We start from the raw sequence: 15,733 nt of genomic DNA on the forward strand, positions 1-15,733 counted from the left end.
TGCATTATTTTCTTTCCCGTGAAGGAAACTATGGCGTAATGCACGTATATTAGGTTTGGGAGGTCGTAGCTTCCAATGAGTGTATCCTTCTTTCTTTCATTTCTTTTTAAATTTGCTGTAAATTCAATTTCCGACACATAAGCTTGGCATTTGATGTAAAATTTTGAAAGCACAAAAATTTCCCGGTAATTTTGAATTATCTTTGCAGTCGTATGAGCGAAGTAGAATTCCATTATCAAATGGAAATTGAAAGTATTGGGTTGCCCAAAAAGTAATTGCGGATTTTAAAAAAGAAAGTAAATGCATTTTTAATAAAACTTATAATGAACTTTAATCAAATAAAATTTTTTTACACTTTTTTCTAAAGCAAGCTAAAAGTAACAGCTGATAACTGACAGACGAAAGAATGCAATTAAAGAGTCACAAGCTGTGAAAAAATTTGTCAACGCCGACTATATGAAAAATCCGCAATTACTTTTTGGGGAACCCAATATTTCAATAAAGGTAAAATTTCTAATATGCTTTTTGGATTTTTTTTTAACCTTAATTTTTATTTTTTGCTAACAAGTTTTTGTATTTAAATTAATTTATTCTGATTGCTTGCTTTATATATTGACGGGAGCTGAAATAATTAAAAAAATCTAATCGGTCAAAGGCATATGGTGTTATTGCGGCAGTACATACTCGACAACTGTCAAGATGTAATAACTGCTTAACGAACATTGACACTTGAGATAAAACAAGAGCAGTCACCTTGTTCGGTTTTTTAAACGGTATGTATTTATTGCAAAGTTAAACAGACATTTGTTGGCCCTTTCGTAAAAAAGTTCGTTAATTTAATTAGAGAAACTTCTAGCTTTCTTTATTAGTGAGTGTGTCAAATTCAAGTCTTTTAGATTTTTATTGGCATAATAAAACAGATGACGATATTTAAAGATAAGCAAAAAATGAGAAGACACTGTCCCAATGTGTCCTTTCATAAAATTAAATTTTTAAATGAGTTGGGACAGGCTTTTTGGACAGAGCAGCAACATACGTATAACGACAACCCAAAGTATATGGTAGGAATCGAACCTTCGTCATGCGCCAAGGGAATCCGAGCAAGTTACCAACTCAGCCAGCGGAAAAGCATGGGTGTCTGCTTCACTTAGTTACACAAACCACGACAAACCATAAACAAATCGAGAAATAATGAGGCGGCATTCCCTGTAAGAGGTAGGTATGGATTGGCTAGTTGAACGACACACATTAGAGTGCGATTCAGACCGACTGAAGCCTGAAAATGAACTGAGTAAAGGAGGATCGTACTGAAAGATCTCCGTTCACTCGCCAGTTGCAAGATGCTTGAGGAACGATCCTATTGGTAGAAATTCAATTTGCTGAATACCAACATCGATTCCAACCGGTTGTGCCACTATAGTATCAAATTTGACACTTTTTTGCATGTTGCCACTTTTTAATTTTGATACTAAATGCCATACTTTTAACATTTTTGCGCCACTTTTCCATCTATTTGTGTGTCGAATGATGGTGAGCAATCTCCTATGTTGAGGTGTAAAAATGACGTAGGGGTTGTTTTTTACACTGGTGAGAAAAAAAATCATTTTGCTGTGCCAATCGAGTCTTTCGGAGTCTGCTGCCTCAGTGTACAACACACTGCTACAACAACAATAACAGATTCCATAGATTGCACAGCATGACGACTGCTTTACACGCCATCACTCAACATGTACTAACCGTGGTCTTGATTAGTTCAGGCCATGCGACAGGACGATTCTCGTGGCTCTGTACCTCTCCAAAGGCTTCGATACTGGCAGTCATGCCAAGCTTTTTGAAGACATCAATAACAAATCTTTCTATAGGGGCCGTAAATATAGGATTTTGTCGCCAGTCGATGGTGGAATTCAGATATTAGAAGTCGAAGCCCTTTAAAGTGCAACAGTGAGTTCGCAAGGCGGGTAGTATCTTCCACCCTGCTTACCGTTTCCCTCTCTTCTATTCCACACCCTCCAGACAGCATCGAAGACGTTTCACATGCGGACATTTGCAGCATCATGGCAAGCTCGTTGATGGTATCTGAGTGAGGTTGAACTATTACCTCTCCCATATTACTGTTTATTTCGCTGCAGAAATTTTAATATATACGCTACATAAATCTTCATTCACACTGCTCACTCCATCGTCAGCATTAAAAGTTTTATGTTATACATAGCCGATATTCTGTCGGAATCCTGCCCAACGTACTGCGACGAAATCATCAGGAAATAAGCATCATACCCGTCGAAGGGACAACTACATGCTATCTTAGCAGTATCTACTCCGCTGTTATCGCAGAGATCATCCCAATCACCATCCACAGCCCAGAGATATCAGGATAGATCTACATGTTGTTGTTGTTGTAACATTTTCATGTGGAGGTGGTGATCCTCGTGAAGCTCCTGTAGGTGAGCAAGCTCCTGCCGGTCCAAAGGACCGAACGTCGCAAGATCCACGAGCACCATAGGCACTCAGCATTTGTGCAAGAGCCGGTGCCACCCGACCTCTCATTAGACTCTCCGCTCGTTACCACTGATTGTCCGCGACTGCCGTTGCAGCTACTTCGTTAGAGACATTCCACTATACGGAACATGTGGACGCGCTCGGTAGCTCGCAGCTAAGCTTCGCGTGACAGCAAAGAACGCAACACAGATCGGACCTCAAAGTTCCAGCTTGTGTGGTGCACACAGCTATCCCGTGCCGGGTAGATCTACATGATCTGGAGCAATGGTGGGCAAATTGGTGCCAACAGCAACGTAGTCTCTTTTGGTGCGAGTGCGCTCTCTTTACACTAGCAGAAATAAAAACTAACCACAAAAATTATTCAGTACATCTTCGGCAACATAAACACACATATAACGATGAAGTAATTTGTAATTTGTGTCTTCGCAGGCAACTATTTTTGTAGATTGGAAAACATATTTCAAATTAAGTTTATTTATATTTAAACAATTTTCACATTGGTAGTATTGTAATGTCATATCGTGTCTACAACAAAATAATTGTACTTACGCACACATAGCCAAAAAAGTGTCCATTGCCGATCTAGAGCGTGAGATTCAGTGATACAAGGGAGAATCTCTAGATCAGGCTGCGTTTTGTGCGGGTCTAGATAGCATTCACGCAGAAAAGGTAGCAAGGCGTCCAACAGCTATTAAGCCCTTGGAGAACTGTTGCCAGTCATTGCATCTGAAGCAGAACGCCTCCCTCGGCAAATCAAAGTAGTTCTGGCTCAATTGCGTTCCAGCAGATGCAACGCCACCGCTAGGCTTGATGCCAGCGTGTTGTATTTATATTCCAGATGTAACCAGGGACCACAGCAAATTCTGCTCGACTCCAGATCACTCCGGGCGCTTTCCACACATGTTGCAGAATTCTTGCAAATGCAAATTTTGCCCATGAACATTCCACTAAGGAACAGATGCAAACTTCTCATATATCAATGAGTGCAATCCGATTCAAGTTTAAGCTCAATGAAAAGGGACCTCCTTTTTATGGCCGAATCCGAACGGCGTGCCGCAGAGTGACACCTCTTTGGAGAGAAGTTTTACATGGCTTAGTACCTTACAACTTTTACCACCATTAGGAGAGGAAAACCACCGCTGAAAATTTTTTGTAATGGTCTCGCCAGGATTCGAACCTAGGCGTTCAGCGTCATGGGCGGACATGCTTACCTCTGCGCTACGGTGGACTTGCTGACTTCTTAGAACTGGATTAACCGATCCCAGCAAGCTAATTTAAGATGAGTAACTGCAATTACGTTCGCGGACAATCCACAATATCGAGTGAATAGTCTCAGTAGAGGCCGGACGGCACCGGCTCTTGCTTAAATACTGAGTGCCTATCAAGCTCGATATGACAAGCCAAGGCAGGCTTCAGATGGCAAACATCGACCATCCATCTGCAACAGGACCAGATGGTCTTATATCTTAGAATTATCACAAGCTACTCACTACACATATCTAGGGTTGCCAGTTCATCAAAGCATGCAGTCGGGATTAAACGGGATTCTCTTAAGACCCTACCCCTAAGTCAAAATTTGGTTTTTATTTACAAAAAAAAGTAAAAAATTGCTAATTTCCGAATGTTGGATTGGATTTCCAAATATTGGATATTGCTTAAGACCAATGGCAGCTCAAGTATGATAGCGGGGGATCGGTTTGAAAGTTCTTATATGGTGAGTTTATTGGAAGGTTTACTTCAAATCGGATGAAAAGAGGTGGTATAGGGAGTCGTGTGAATATTGGAGGGTATAAGTGTACTTGACGTACCAAATTTCGCCCATATCGGCTCAAAATTGAGACGTCTATGGGATTAGTCAGTTACATCAGGGGATCGGTTTGAAGTTTCATCCCATATCTCCTTTTAGGGATGAAACGGGGCCAAAAAGAAAGCTGTACCAAGTTTCAGTTCAATAGCATAGTTTGTAAAAACAGAAGCGTCTTTAGAGCAAACAGGCAGACGGACACACGCATGGGCAAACAGAAGTGACTCAAGTGCTCCCAATATACAAAATTGATTGCACAAAAGAACGTACCTCGTATTTAACATTCAATATTGTGTTTACTCTTAAAGTTGGGATTTTCCCATATTTTTTGTCTTATAGTCGAGAGTCGGGATAGCCACAAGAAGTCTGGATAATCGCGACTAATCCCGACCATCTGGCAAGCCTACACGCATCAGGAAAGACATTTGGAAAGGAGGTCGTACTTAGCCTCACTCATCCACTTACAAAGTCCACATATAAACTATTTCTGTAAGACATCCCCCAGGATGATACTATATTCAATACATCTAAAGGCTCTATTACACGACCTGTAGTTGTCCTATATTGAGTTATACATGTCGTGTGATACAAACGAAACTATCATATGAGAATCACTTTTCAAAACAGCACATCTATTCCTGCTGGCAAAAACAGAAATCAGCTGTAGGTTTCACACCAACTCTTAGATCAGTTGGTATGGAACCCGCAAAGCATTTTTTGACTAAATTGGAACATAAACAAAAATGTAGCATTTGCATAAATGCAAATATCCACATTCCTAAATGATTTTCATGTTTGAATGTTATACTCATTAACGTCAAAAATATTTGTCATTTCCTTTTGGCATTTCGTAACAAACAACCTTTAAACGCTTTCACTCTCAATGGCTTGCATTTCCAGCCAAATTGCTTCGACAATTATTCAGGAAGGAAGTTGTCAGAACAGAAGGAACAAAAAATTACAACTCAGCTTTTCAGTAATATGCCATCTATTGTTGTAAACAAAAAATATAAATCGGCCCTCTCCAGTATACCCTTTTCTCCATATGACCTTTACTATGACCTCTAAATCTCACACAAACAACTACGTTGCTCATGATATGGAAACATTCAAAGACAAAAAACAAAGTTGTCATAAAATCACATAAGAGCCTCACTACTATTGTTAGTGGGGGCCTCCATAGGCAGAGAGGATGAGAGCAAACTCATTTGTATATAAATAAATATAGAGTGAAATGCAAAAATTATTATAAATATGAGAAAAGTTTTGCAAAATAACATACAAATATTTCCCCCAAAACACAGAAACTCATGTGCGCAACCAATATACAGCGCCACACGAACACGGGTATCCAGATGGGGACACAACGCATGATGATGAGATATACCTGTGTATCTGTATGGGTGAGCTCCCACGGGTAGTCAGCATGATGGCAAAAAAAGTACTAAGAATAACGTATGATGAATGAAGCAGCTTACAAAAGGTAAATTTGAGAAAGCCGCGAATAGTTTGTCGTTTTTTTTTTTTTTGGACTTACCTCCTACTCCAAGATTGGCTTTTTTGGGATTTGTATCCTCTTGGAATGCACGGTTCAAGGCAAACACTTCAATGGCCGGACCCTGTTCGACACCAGCAAAAATTGAACTCGACATTTTGGTATATTAACAACAACGAAATTTGTAAATTACAGAACTACACCCAAAGACGTAAAATTCTTTACAACTCCTTTGAGACTTGCCGAGTATTTATGGCTAACAAAAAGCAACGCCGAAAAAGTCCACTGAACTTTCGAAAAAATAACAAATTACGACAGTACACAACAGCAGCAACGGCCAAAAGCAAACCGGCGAAATTAAAATTAATTTTTATATGTAAAAAAATGTGGAAATAATTTTCTTTTTTGGTTGAAAAAAAAAAAACGAAAACAGGACTTCGATTTGGAATTATGGACAACGACGACTACGACTCCAATACGTTCAACTGGCAACCGTGCAATATGACAGACTGACGACCACTACCAGAACTAGAACGTTAAGGGGCGATAACTGAATGAATGAATACTAATATATGTGTTGAAAGATATTTATGTATGTAGTGGGAACAACGTAAGACGACGGGATGGAGCGTCGGCAGCGAAAGAGCCCAAACGTCAAGTGCAAAAAACAACAAAAATACACACACAAATTAACTGAATTGTGGTGTAGTGCTGCTTACAACAAAAGGGGGAGGACGAAATGGGGATTCGTTTGTTTTTTTTTTACCCTGCTCTTTTGATAACAATTCACAAGAACGTGCACAAGCAACATGAATATAACGGCAACGCTTTGATGACGACTGAGCAGCGTCTATTGCGAACTAGTTTTTGTTGTTGTCGTTCTTCTAGTCTGCTGTGACGGATGTGAATGTTAATTGGAACACCATAGTGTCTGTGTATAGCAATTGATAGTGGTGCGTGTTGGACAATCAATATTTGCCGTGAGGTTGTGATTTTATAATTTCTACCACTTTGCACAACGCTCTCAAACAAAATCAAAAACGCACACTGGATAAAAAAAAAACACAAAAGCTTACACTTACGATATGTATATGTTGGCCATTAACATAAAATTTTAAGTTTTAGAATATTCTTTTCGACAATTTGCTTTTCCACCAAAATATTCTTTATTATCCATTCTTTGTTGTGGGCCCCAATAATTATGCTGCCTTTTGCAATTTATATCTGTTTTCGCTTAATTTTGTTTCAATATTATTTTGTTGTTGCTTTTTAAGTTTCTCTTTTTTTCTTTATTTTGCACTTCATGGTGCTTTTTCGTCCACAATAGGAAACACACAGACAACCCATTGTGAATGATTGAAGAAATTTTTTACATTGCATTCGTCTCACTCACACGCACGCACACACACACACACTCAACATAAATTTTCACTTACCGCTGATTAACCTTTGCTCTAATTATTTTTGGATACTTTTTCCTCTATCCTGGAGATGTTCTCGATGTTTTTCGCAAATTCCAGCTGATTATATGACCAAATTTATTCTTATATCTGCAAATGGACAGCAGCTTTGTCGTTCACACTCCTTCTGCTTATGTAGTGGGTCACGTAGTGTTTGCTCTTGGTTATCTTCTTCTTTGTTCTGCTGCTGCTCTGTTTTTGCACTTAATCTATTCTTTGCTCTTTGCTGCGTGATATTCGCTGTTCGTTCGTTTCGTGTTCGGTTAATACTTGGCAATTTTTTCATTCATTCACAATAAGGCATGAGGGACTTACGGCGAATAAATAAAAGAAAAATTTGCTGCATTGCGTCTCAACTTTTCAGATCATTTTTCACTTTCACCGTGCATTTTACAACATTTATTCCATAAAATCCATACGCCTTGTACTCCCAATTATCGAATGTGATGCAAAATTATAAATAAAATAAAATTTATTGACTGCTACAAATATTTTTTCTCGTCCGCAAGTTCTTTGTCTACCTAGATATTAACAGCTGCTTTCGCGAGTTCTTCGATTTCAATCATCCTATCCTAATTCATTTTATCAAACACCAGCGTATGTCAAAAATATCTTCACGTTTAAATGCCGCCGGTGAGATTAATGTTACTCAAGACAGATGTGAAGGATATATTGAGCAGTGTGTATATATTTATTTGGGAGATGAAATATCGACAAAAATATATTTTAATTTTTCCTTTGTTAAACCATGTATACACTAGAGCCGAAAACCAATTGTCTTGAGATAATCTCCAAAATCCGTTTACACTAAGATTCAAGTGATTTACATTTGTCAACAGGGATTTTTTTTTTAAGCGTTTTTGTTGTGATCTGCTTTTTTGTTGTATGGTTGTTGTAGCCACATATTCATGCGGAAGTGGCAATCCTCGTTAAGCTCCTGCAGGTGCGCAAGCTCGTTCCGGTCTAAAGGACCGATCGGCTCGTGAACAGGGTGGCCAATCGACTTCGACTTTTCACACGAACTATAAAAAAATGGTGACGAAGATAATGCGGACACATTTCGTACAAGTTCTATGAGCAAAATAGCAGTGACACGTCGCTGCATCAGGAAAAATTTCGCACAATTTTAATGCTAAGTTCTATGAGCAAAATAGTAATGACACGTCGTTGCATCAGGATAAATTTCGCACAATTTTAATTGCAAATGTAATTCAATGCTCACGAAATGCGCCGAATCAACTCTGCTTCAATACTGTTGTGTTTGTTGTTTGACTTTTGTTTGTATTCTGACAAAGAAACGAGTCTGCCGGATTTCGTAATAATTTAATAGGCATTTTCGTTTGGAATGAAGTCACACATAAGCTTTAGTCACAGATTTCCTGAATCTGAATATTCAACAGAACAGATCCGCCCTGATTTCATCAAGCTGACCGACGTTTTGCCAACACACAAATAAATTTGTGTGCGTGTGTGTATATGTGTGCGTACACGAGCAGAGAATATGCGAGAAAGAAGATAACAACAAAAGGCTGGTACTTTATTCGTTTTTCGCGATATTTTTCGCTGATTACTTTTTGGAGACAATAGATTTTAAAACAAAAAAACCTGCTGATACCATTCAGTAGGACATTCCCTAATTACTTATGGTAAAATTTTAATAAAATTGTTATTTTCGAAATGTGTCAAAAAAGTAATGGTGAAAAAAGGGTTTTTAACTGTGAAAAGCGAACATAATACCAGCCAAAAGAGAATGCAAACAAAAATCTGTCATCTTAATTCCGTTAAACCTGACCGGCTATCAAGTTTCACGGAATAAGGTTAAGCAAAGCGATCAACCGAAATACATTTTTTTTTTAATTTTTGGCAGTACTTGGCACTGAGGTTGTCAACTTGTTCTCTTTTTACATTCATTCTTTGTTTGCGTTTTCTCCTACTTGATGACAATTTCAATCGGCAGTTTCGACATCCCTAATGAGGTTCATGGGGCCTATCCACTTTATGTTTTCGCAAGTGACCTAAAAATCAGAGTTGCACTAATCACTGATTCTGACAGCTAGTGCTATTTTGTTGTTAGGCCACTACCCGTAAATGAATATATCTTGGCGTGAAACCACGTTTTTAAATCAGCCTTGTTATATATATTAGGTCTGTTCGCATAGTTTTCCAGTAAAAATTTGCCAGTTAAAAATTTGCCGCAGAGAAAAAGTCATTTTGCTCTCTTTAAAAAATTTGCAAGCAAAAGTACGCGAACGGCTTTCAACGAAAATTTGCAGAAAAAAAGCTGATTTTTGTTTTGGTTGGGTTTTTTGTTTGCTTGCTTGGAAAACAATTTTTTTTTAAATAAAAAATGCTGGCAATTTATTGACTCGAGAGGCTAGAAGGGAAGCCATTCGTATATCCGCGATCTCCGTGTCGCTGGACAGCCATCAAAAATTACCTTGCAATCCCATGGCAGCAGGTTGTACGTACCGCATTGGCCCGATGGAGTTCTTCAGTGTACAACACACTGCTACAACAACAACAACCGTGCACGAAGCTACGAATGTCATCCGTGGCGCCAAGTCGTGCAAAGCGCTGGTCCCAGGCAGAATCTCTACACTGATGCTGAAGCATCTGGATCTGCCTTGAGTCGATTACCTTACAACTGTCCTCAGCCTATTTAAACACCATTATAATACCCGCTGTTTAGAAGATAGACAGTCTGATCCTGCTACTGAAACCTGAAAAGGACACAAGCAAGGAGGAGTCGTACAGACAGATCTCCCTTCTCTCATCAGTAGTTAAGACGCATGAGGGACTTCTCCTCCCGCTCCTCTCGTTGGACAATTTCCATTCGAGCATTAGAATGCATTTCGAAGGCTGTAGTCCAACAACTGCTTAACATGCCATCACCGTATACAAAAGTATACTTGTTGTGCTGACAAAGATACCTTTGGCTAACCACCTAATGCACTGGATTTTGTGGTTAGACAAATTGCTGCGTCCACTGATTTTAGGCTAAGGGAGCTTCATGATAACCAATAAACAATCATTTAATTTTTTACTTACCTCTGCCTTTTTGATCAATTTTGGTGTTAGATTTTGTATTATCATGTAACGGCTGCTTTTCATGAAACAGCTGACCTTTTCCAAGAGATGTTCATTTGCAGGTAGTGGCAGTTGCCCAACAACACAATATTGAGTGCACTATCTGTCAAAATCAGTGATTAGTGCAACCCTGATTTTGTATATGTTACTAGTTCGCGCCATTTTTCGTTGTTTGTGTGTGTTATGGTTCTTAACTATAATACACAACCAAAACTTGTTGACATATAATGCACTCGCGAGAAAAAATTGTACTCAGCTGTTAACGGTACACTACCTGGTAATTATGTCATGGCCTTTACAATACATCTGTTCGAAGTTGCAAATTTCTTTCCCAGTAGAAATTTGCAGGTTTCTATTTTCAAAATGTCAAAATTTGCTCTCTTCTGCTGGCAAATAAAGTACGCGAATGACTTCCAATAAAAATTTGTGCAAATTTGCACAAATTTTTGAGTTCCCGAACACAGCTTTTATTTTTGCTTAGCATTTGTTTTAAAGTCGAAACTTCCCATAAGAAAACTTTTATAAGAAATACGCTATGGCAACTCTATTGAACAGATGTTTGTTGTTTTTATTATGCATTCAAATTGCGGAAAAAATAAGTCTTAGAAAAAATATGGATTGAAATTTTTAAATAGTTGAATAAAATTCCAAAAATATGAATCATTTTATTAGGGGTATTGTGAATACAAGAACATTTGTACATTTCAAAAACGCAACACAATTAGATTGTGTGGGTGCAAGGCTAAAACGTAATTTTGGTAGTCTTTCGGCGAGGCAAGCTCTTACCCAAAACCAACTCAACAATGTTAAATCAGCACATAACGCTAATACTAGGCGAAATAACTCAACGACTGTTGTAGGAGTTGAATCTTCGGAAGCAGTATCATCTGTAGATCTTGGTTTCTTTGCCAGTGTATATCAATCGCTGTCGACCAGCACTCCAGTGCATTATATGCAACAGGGTTTGATAGAAATACACGATTTTACTGGTTTACCATGGTGGCTATCGATAGTGGCATCCACATTTCTGTTTCGCAGTTTGGTTACTTTACCATTGACCATTTACCAGCATAAAATAACTGCACGCATAGAAAAGATAAGTTTGGAAATGCCAGCAATTGTGGAAGAATTGAAGAAGGAAGCAGCAGTGGCAATGAAGAAATTCAAATGGACTGAAAAACAAACTAAACTTGTTTATCAAAGATCGGTAAGTTTGTTGCAAGCGCGTTAAGAGAATTAGATTTGATAATTGTTGTTGTGTTTTTTTTCTTCCTAGATCAGAAAACAATGGAATAAATTGGTGGTGCGCGACAATTGTCATCCTGCAAAGACATTCATTGTTTTATGGGGCCAAATTCCACTGTGGATTTTCCAATCCATGGCTTTGCGAAACATGATAAACATGATGCCAGATCCCACCTCGTTACAAGCTCAAATTGTTGTTACGGAAATGACCATTGGAGGTTTTGGTTGGATACCCAATTTAACAGTTGTCGATAGTTCGTATATATTACCTGTGGCGTTGGGATTGATTAATTTGGGTATTATTGAGGTAAGTGGCATTTTTTGGGGTTTAAAAAATATGGTACATGATCCAGTTTGCCAGTATTTTTCGGTCATTTCTCCCCAAAATTTCGAATCCTTTGTCCCCAAAAACTAGACAAATTTTCCCAAAGAAACCCCCAAACAGTTGTGAGTAGAATTTTATAAAAGTTTGAAAGAGTATCTACATCAGTGATGAGCAAGAACCCACGCCATGCAAGCTCACAGGGTTGGAAATAATCGTAATTGAGTTAGTGTGCCCGCCATGGATCTACCTAGAAGTACTAGAACCGACCGCCTTAACGTTAGATTGACAAGTGTGAACAAGCTCATGGATATCAATTTGGCTATTGCAAATTTGCCCATGAACGTTCCATTAAGGAACAGGGGCAAACTTCTCATATATCAATGAGTGCTGTCCGATTCTAGTTTTAAGCTCAATGATAGGGGGCTTCTTTTTATAGCCGAGTTGCAGTGGGACACCTCTTTGTGGGAAATTTTTTATATAGCTGCCATACCATTCACCTGGAGTTGAGTACCTGACTACTGTTCTCAACCTGTCTTTGAACAAGCCTATAGCTCCCGATGTTTGGAAAATGGGCAGTGATCCCGCTACTGAAGCCTGGAAAAGACCCGAGTTTGGGGGAGTCGTACAGACCGATCTCCCTTTTCTCACCAGTAGCAAAGACGCTTGAGGCATTACTCCTCCCGAGCCTCGTAGGAGAATTTTCATTCGCCGAGCATCAACATGGATTTCGAAGACTGCATAGTACAACAACAGCTTTGGCATCACCGCACTCACTTGCCGTGGCTTCAATCAGCTCAGGACCAATTGAAGGCATTCGACACGGTGAGCCATGCCAAATTATTTGAGGATTTGATCGCCAATACGTCCCTCCAGCCAGGCCTGAAACGATGGAGAAATGATTCCGACCATCAAGTGTCCCAAAATACTTGGTGTCACATTTGACAGCTCTTACACTTTCTCCCCACATGCCACATCAACTTGCGATAAAGTCAAAAGCAGAAACAAGATCCTCAAGTCACTTGCTTGGCTACTGGGTGAATGTAGTCCTTGGAGAACGACCGCCTCTCATAGAACCTGAAGAAATTGACCTCCCCCGGCAAACCCGAGTGGTTCTGGCTCAATTACGTTCCGGCAGATGCAGCTCCTGCTGAGCTGCCGACGTGCAAGATATATGTCCCGATTGTAACCAGGGACCGCACGATGCACGTCACCTGTTTAATTGCCCAGCCATACCCACTTGACTCAGACCCAGATTCCTGTGGACGCACCCCATCTTATTCGCTTCCTGGGTCTTGACACTCAACAGAATCAAGCAGATTCAGCGGGCTTTCAGCGCCATAGGCGGACGTGCTAACCTCTGCGCTACATGGCCTTCTATGGCTATTAGAGCGATAAAAATTAATACGAAAACCTCGCGGATAGTCTTGAAATGTAAGAAGGGTCTAAACGCCTATGAGACGCAATGGAAAAAAGTGTAGGCCTGCTAAAACGCAGTCCTAAGGACCATGACGGATGCCCACAGATGACAAACATCGACCACCTACACGAGGAGACCAAGATTCTTAAAGTTCAAGATCATAGAGAGCTTCTCTCTAAACAGTATCTCCTGAGCTGCCACCACGAGAATCATCCGAATTACCAACTCAATGAGTTAGAACCCGCTCCGAAACATGTCAGGATGAGTATCTGGATGCTTAGAGACACACCTTCTCATACAGAACGGTAGATCATGTAGAGCTACCTTAAGGCTTCTGGGCGGTGGATATCTATCCACAAGATGATGATTTGGATGGTCTCTGCGATAACAGCCCAAAAAGTATTGCTTAGACAGCATGTAGTTATGTCTTCGCACTGGTAGGATCTTTGTCTGCTGATGAAGGTGGTCCACCTGAGAACTGAGGGGACAACTCGTCGCAGTTCGGGGGGCGGAATTCTGACATATCTGAATATTATTCCACTGCGTGTCACAAAGCTGACGAGACCACACTAGCGCTACATAACTTATCACAGATCGGTCAATTGCTTTGTACGTGGCCAACAAGGTTTCTTTGTCTGCCCCCCAAGTGCTGCCAACAAGTGACTTGAGGACCTTGTTTCTATTTTTGACTTTATCGCAAATTGCTGTGGCATGTGGGGAGAAAGTGTAAGAGCTGTCAACTGTGACGTCAAGTATTTTGGGACACTTGATGGTCGGAATAATTTCTCCATAGACCATGACAGTCAGCTCAGTATTCACCTCACGCGTATTTGTAGTGAGCATAGCGGCTGAAGATCTGGTGGCAGATATCTTAAAAATTCTTGCAGCGAAATATGAGACAAGTTCGTAGAGGTAGACGTTCAACCTATCGCCGATGTCTACAATGTTTGGGAGCATGATGCCATGATCTTACAATTGTCCGCATGCGATACGATCTCTATGCCGTCTGGAGGAGGTGGAATAGAGAATAGGTAAAGGTTAAAAAGTGCCGGAGATATCATCCCACCTTGGGAAATTCCATTTTTTACTCTACGGTGCTTCGACGTCTTATCCCTAAATTCCACAAATGACTGGCGACCACACAGATAATTCGCGACCCAACGTTTCAGGCCTGGCTGGAGGGACGTGTTGGCGATGTCTTAAAATAGTTTGGCATTGCTGACCACCGTGTCGAATGCCTTCGTTGCCTCAAGCGTCTTGGCTACTGGTGAGAGAAGGGAGATCGGTCTGTACGACTCCGCCAAACTCGGGTTCTCTCCAGGCTTCAGTAGCGGGATCACTCTGCCCTTTTTCCAGACATCAGGAAGTATAAGAGTGTTCAAAGACAGGTTGAGGACAGTAGTAAGGTACTCAACTCTAGGTAAATCCAGATTCTTCTACATCAATATATCATCTAACATGGCTGAAATTTGGCACAAAGACTTCTGCCATGGCTTCCAACATCTGGGCCAAGTATAATCAGAATTGGTCTATATACTGATATCGGCCCCTTAAATACCGATTCCCCGATATGACTACTTGAGACCATAACAGCCGAAATTAATTGCCGATTTGGTTGTTGTAAAATAATTCAAATACGTATTGAGTTTATAAAGGCACATTTTTAGCGGAATCCATGGTGGTGGGGATACAAGATTCGGCCCGGCCGAACTTAGCACCCTTTTACTTGTTTATCATAGATTTCTTCATTTTCTATTTTTCAGATACAATCGATGCTGCGTAATCGTCCCTCAACACGTTTTCAAAATATCATTACAAATGTTTTCCGTGGCCTTAGCCTTTGCATGGTTCCTGTTGCATGCACAGTACCATCAGGTCTCACCGTGTACTGGGTTGCCTCCTCAACGTATGGCTTAGTGCAAAATTTAATATTGGCTTCGCCTCGTGTGAAAAGATCATTGGGAATACCAAAAACTAAAAGTGAATTGGAAAATCCATACGAAAATCTATGGACAAAAATGAAACAACGTACCGGTTTGGAGAAATCTTCCTCTGAAGAAAGTGCAATTTCGCAAACGATAGCACATAAAAGCTCCGATAATGAAAGCAAATCAAAAGAAAGCAGACGAAAATAGTGTTACCAAAAAAAATAAAGTTTTATTTATTAAAAAAATTGTTACGAGAAATTCAAGGTATTTGATTTTTTTTAAGCCAAGCAATCACATAGGAAATGCTACGACGTCTCATCATCTTCTCCAGATGCTAACACTTACCTCATCAATTTTGCATAAGTGAGCTAGTACTTCTATGTGTTCCGTTATTGTACAGAAGGCTTTACTGACCTCCTTCTTACTTCCTCGTTTTCATTGAAAGCGTTAATCGTCTTCTTACACACCAAGAC

The 15,733-nt window shown here is 39.9% G+C and overlaps 3 protein-coding genes across 3 annotated transcripts in view; 1 reads left to right on the forward strand and 2 right to left on the reverse strand.

The window, feature by feature from the left end:
* LOC106092412 (aspartate aminotransferase, cytoplasmic) overlaps positions 1–6,328 on the reverse strand; it is a 78,444-nt gene extending 72,116 nt beyond the window's left edge. Inside the window, exon 1 of the mRNA XM_013259271.2 lies at positions 5,841–6,328. Coding sequence (XP_013114725.2) covers positions 5,841–5,955 — 115 coding nt within the window. The 5' untranslated portion in view covers positions 5,956–6,328. The remainder of the gene's footprint in view (positions 1–5,840) is intronic.
* LOC106092410 (eukaryotic translation initiation factor 4E transporter) overlaps positions 1–7,816 on the reverse strand; it is a 48,435-nt gene extending 40,619 nt beyond the window's left edge. The window contains exon 1 of the mRNA XM_059360967.1: positions 7,235–7,816. The gene's annotated coding sequence lies outside the window, so the exon portion shown is untranslated. The remainder of the gene's footprint in view (positions 1–7,234) is intronic.
* A 3,095-nt stretch (positions 7,817–10,911) lies between these two features.
* LOC106092409 (cytochrome c oxidase assembly protein COX18, mitochondrial) lies at positions 10,912–15,518 on the forward strand. Its single transcript, XM_013259267.2, has 3 exons — positions 10,912–11,552; positions 11,622–11,897; positions 15,096–15,518. The coding sequence occupies exons 1-3, from the start codon at positions 11,001–11,003 to the stop codon at positions 15,465–15,467; spliced, it is 1,200 nt and encodes a 399-aa protein (XP_013114721.2). The 5' UTR covers positions 10,912–11,000; the 3' UTR covers positions 15,468–15,518.
* The last annotated feature ends 215 nt before the right edge of the window (positions 15,519–15,733 follow it).

The sequence above is a fragment of the Stomoxys calcitrans genome, chromosome 1 (assembly GCF_963082655.1).
Source record: "Stomoxys calcitrans chromosome 1, idStoCalc2.1, whole genome shotgun sequence".
NCBI lineage: Eukaryota > Metazoa > Arthropoda > Insecta > Diptera > Muscidae > Stomoxys > Stomoxys calcitrans.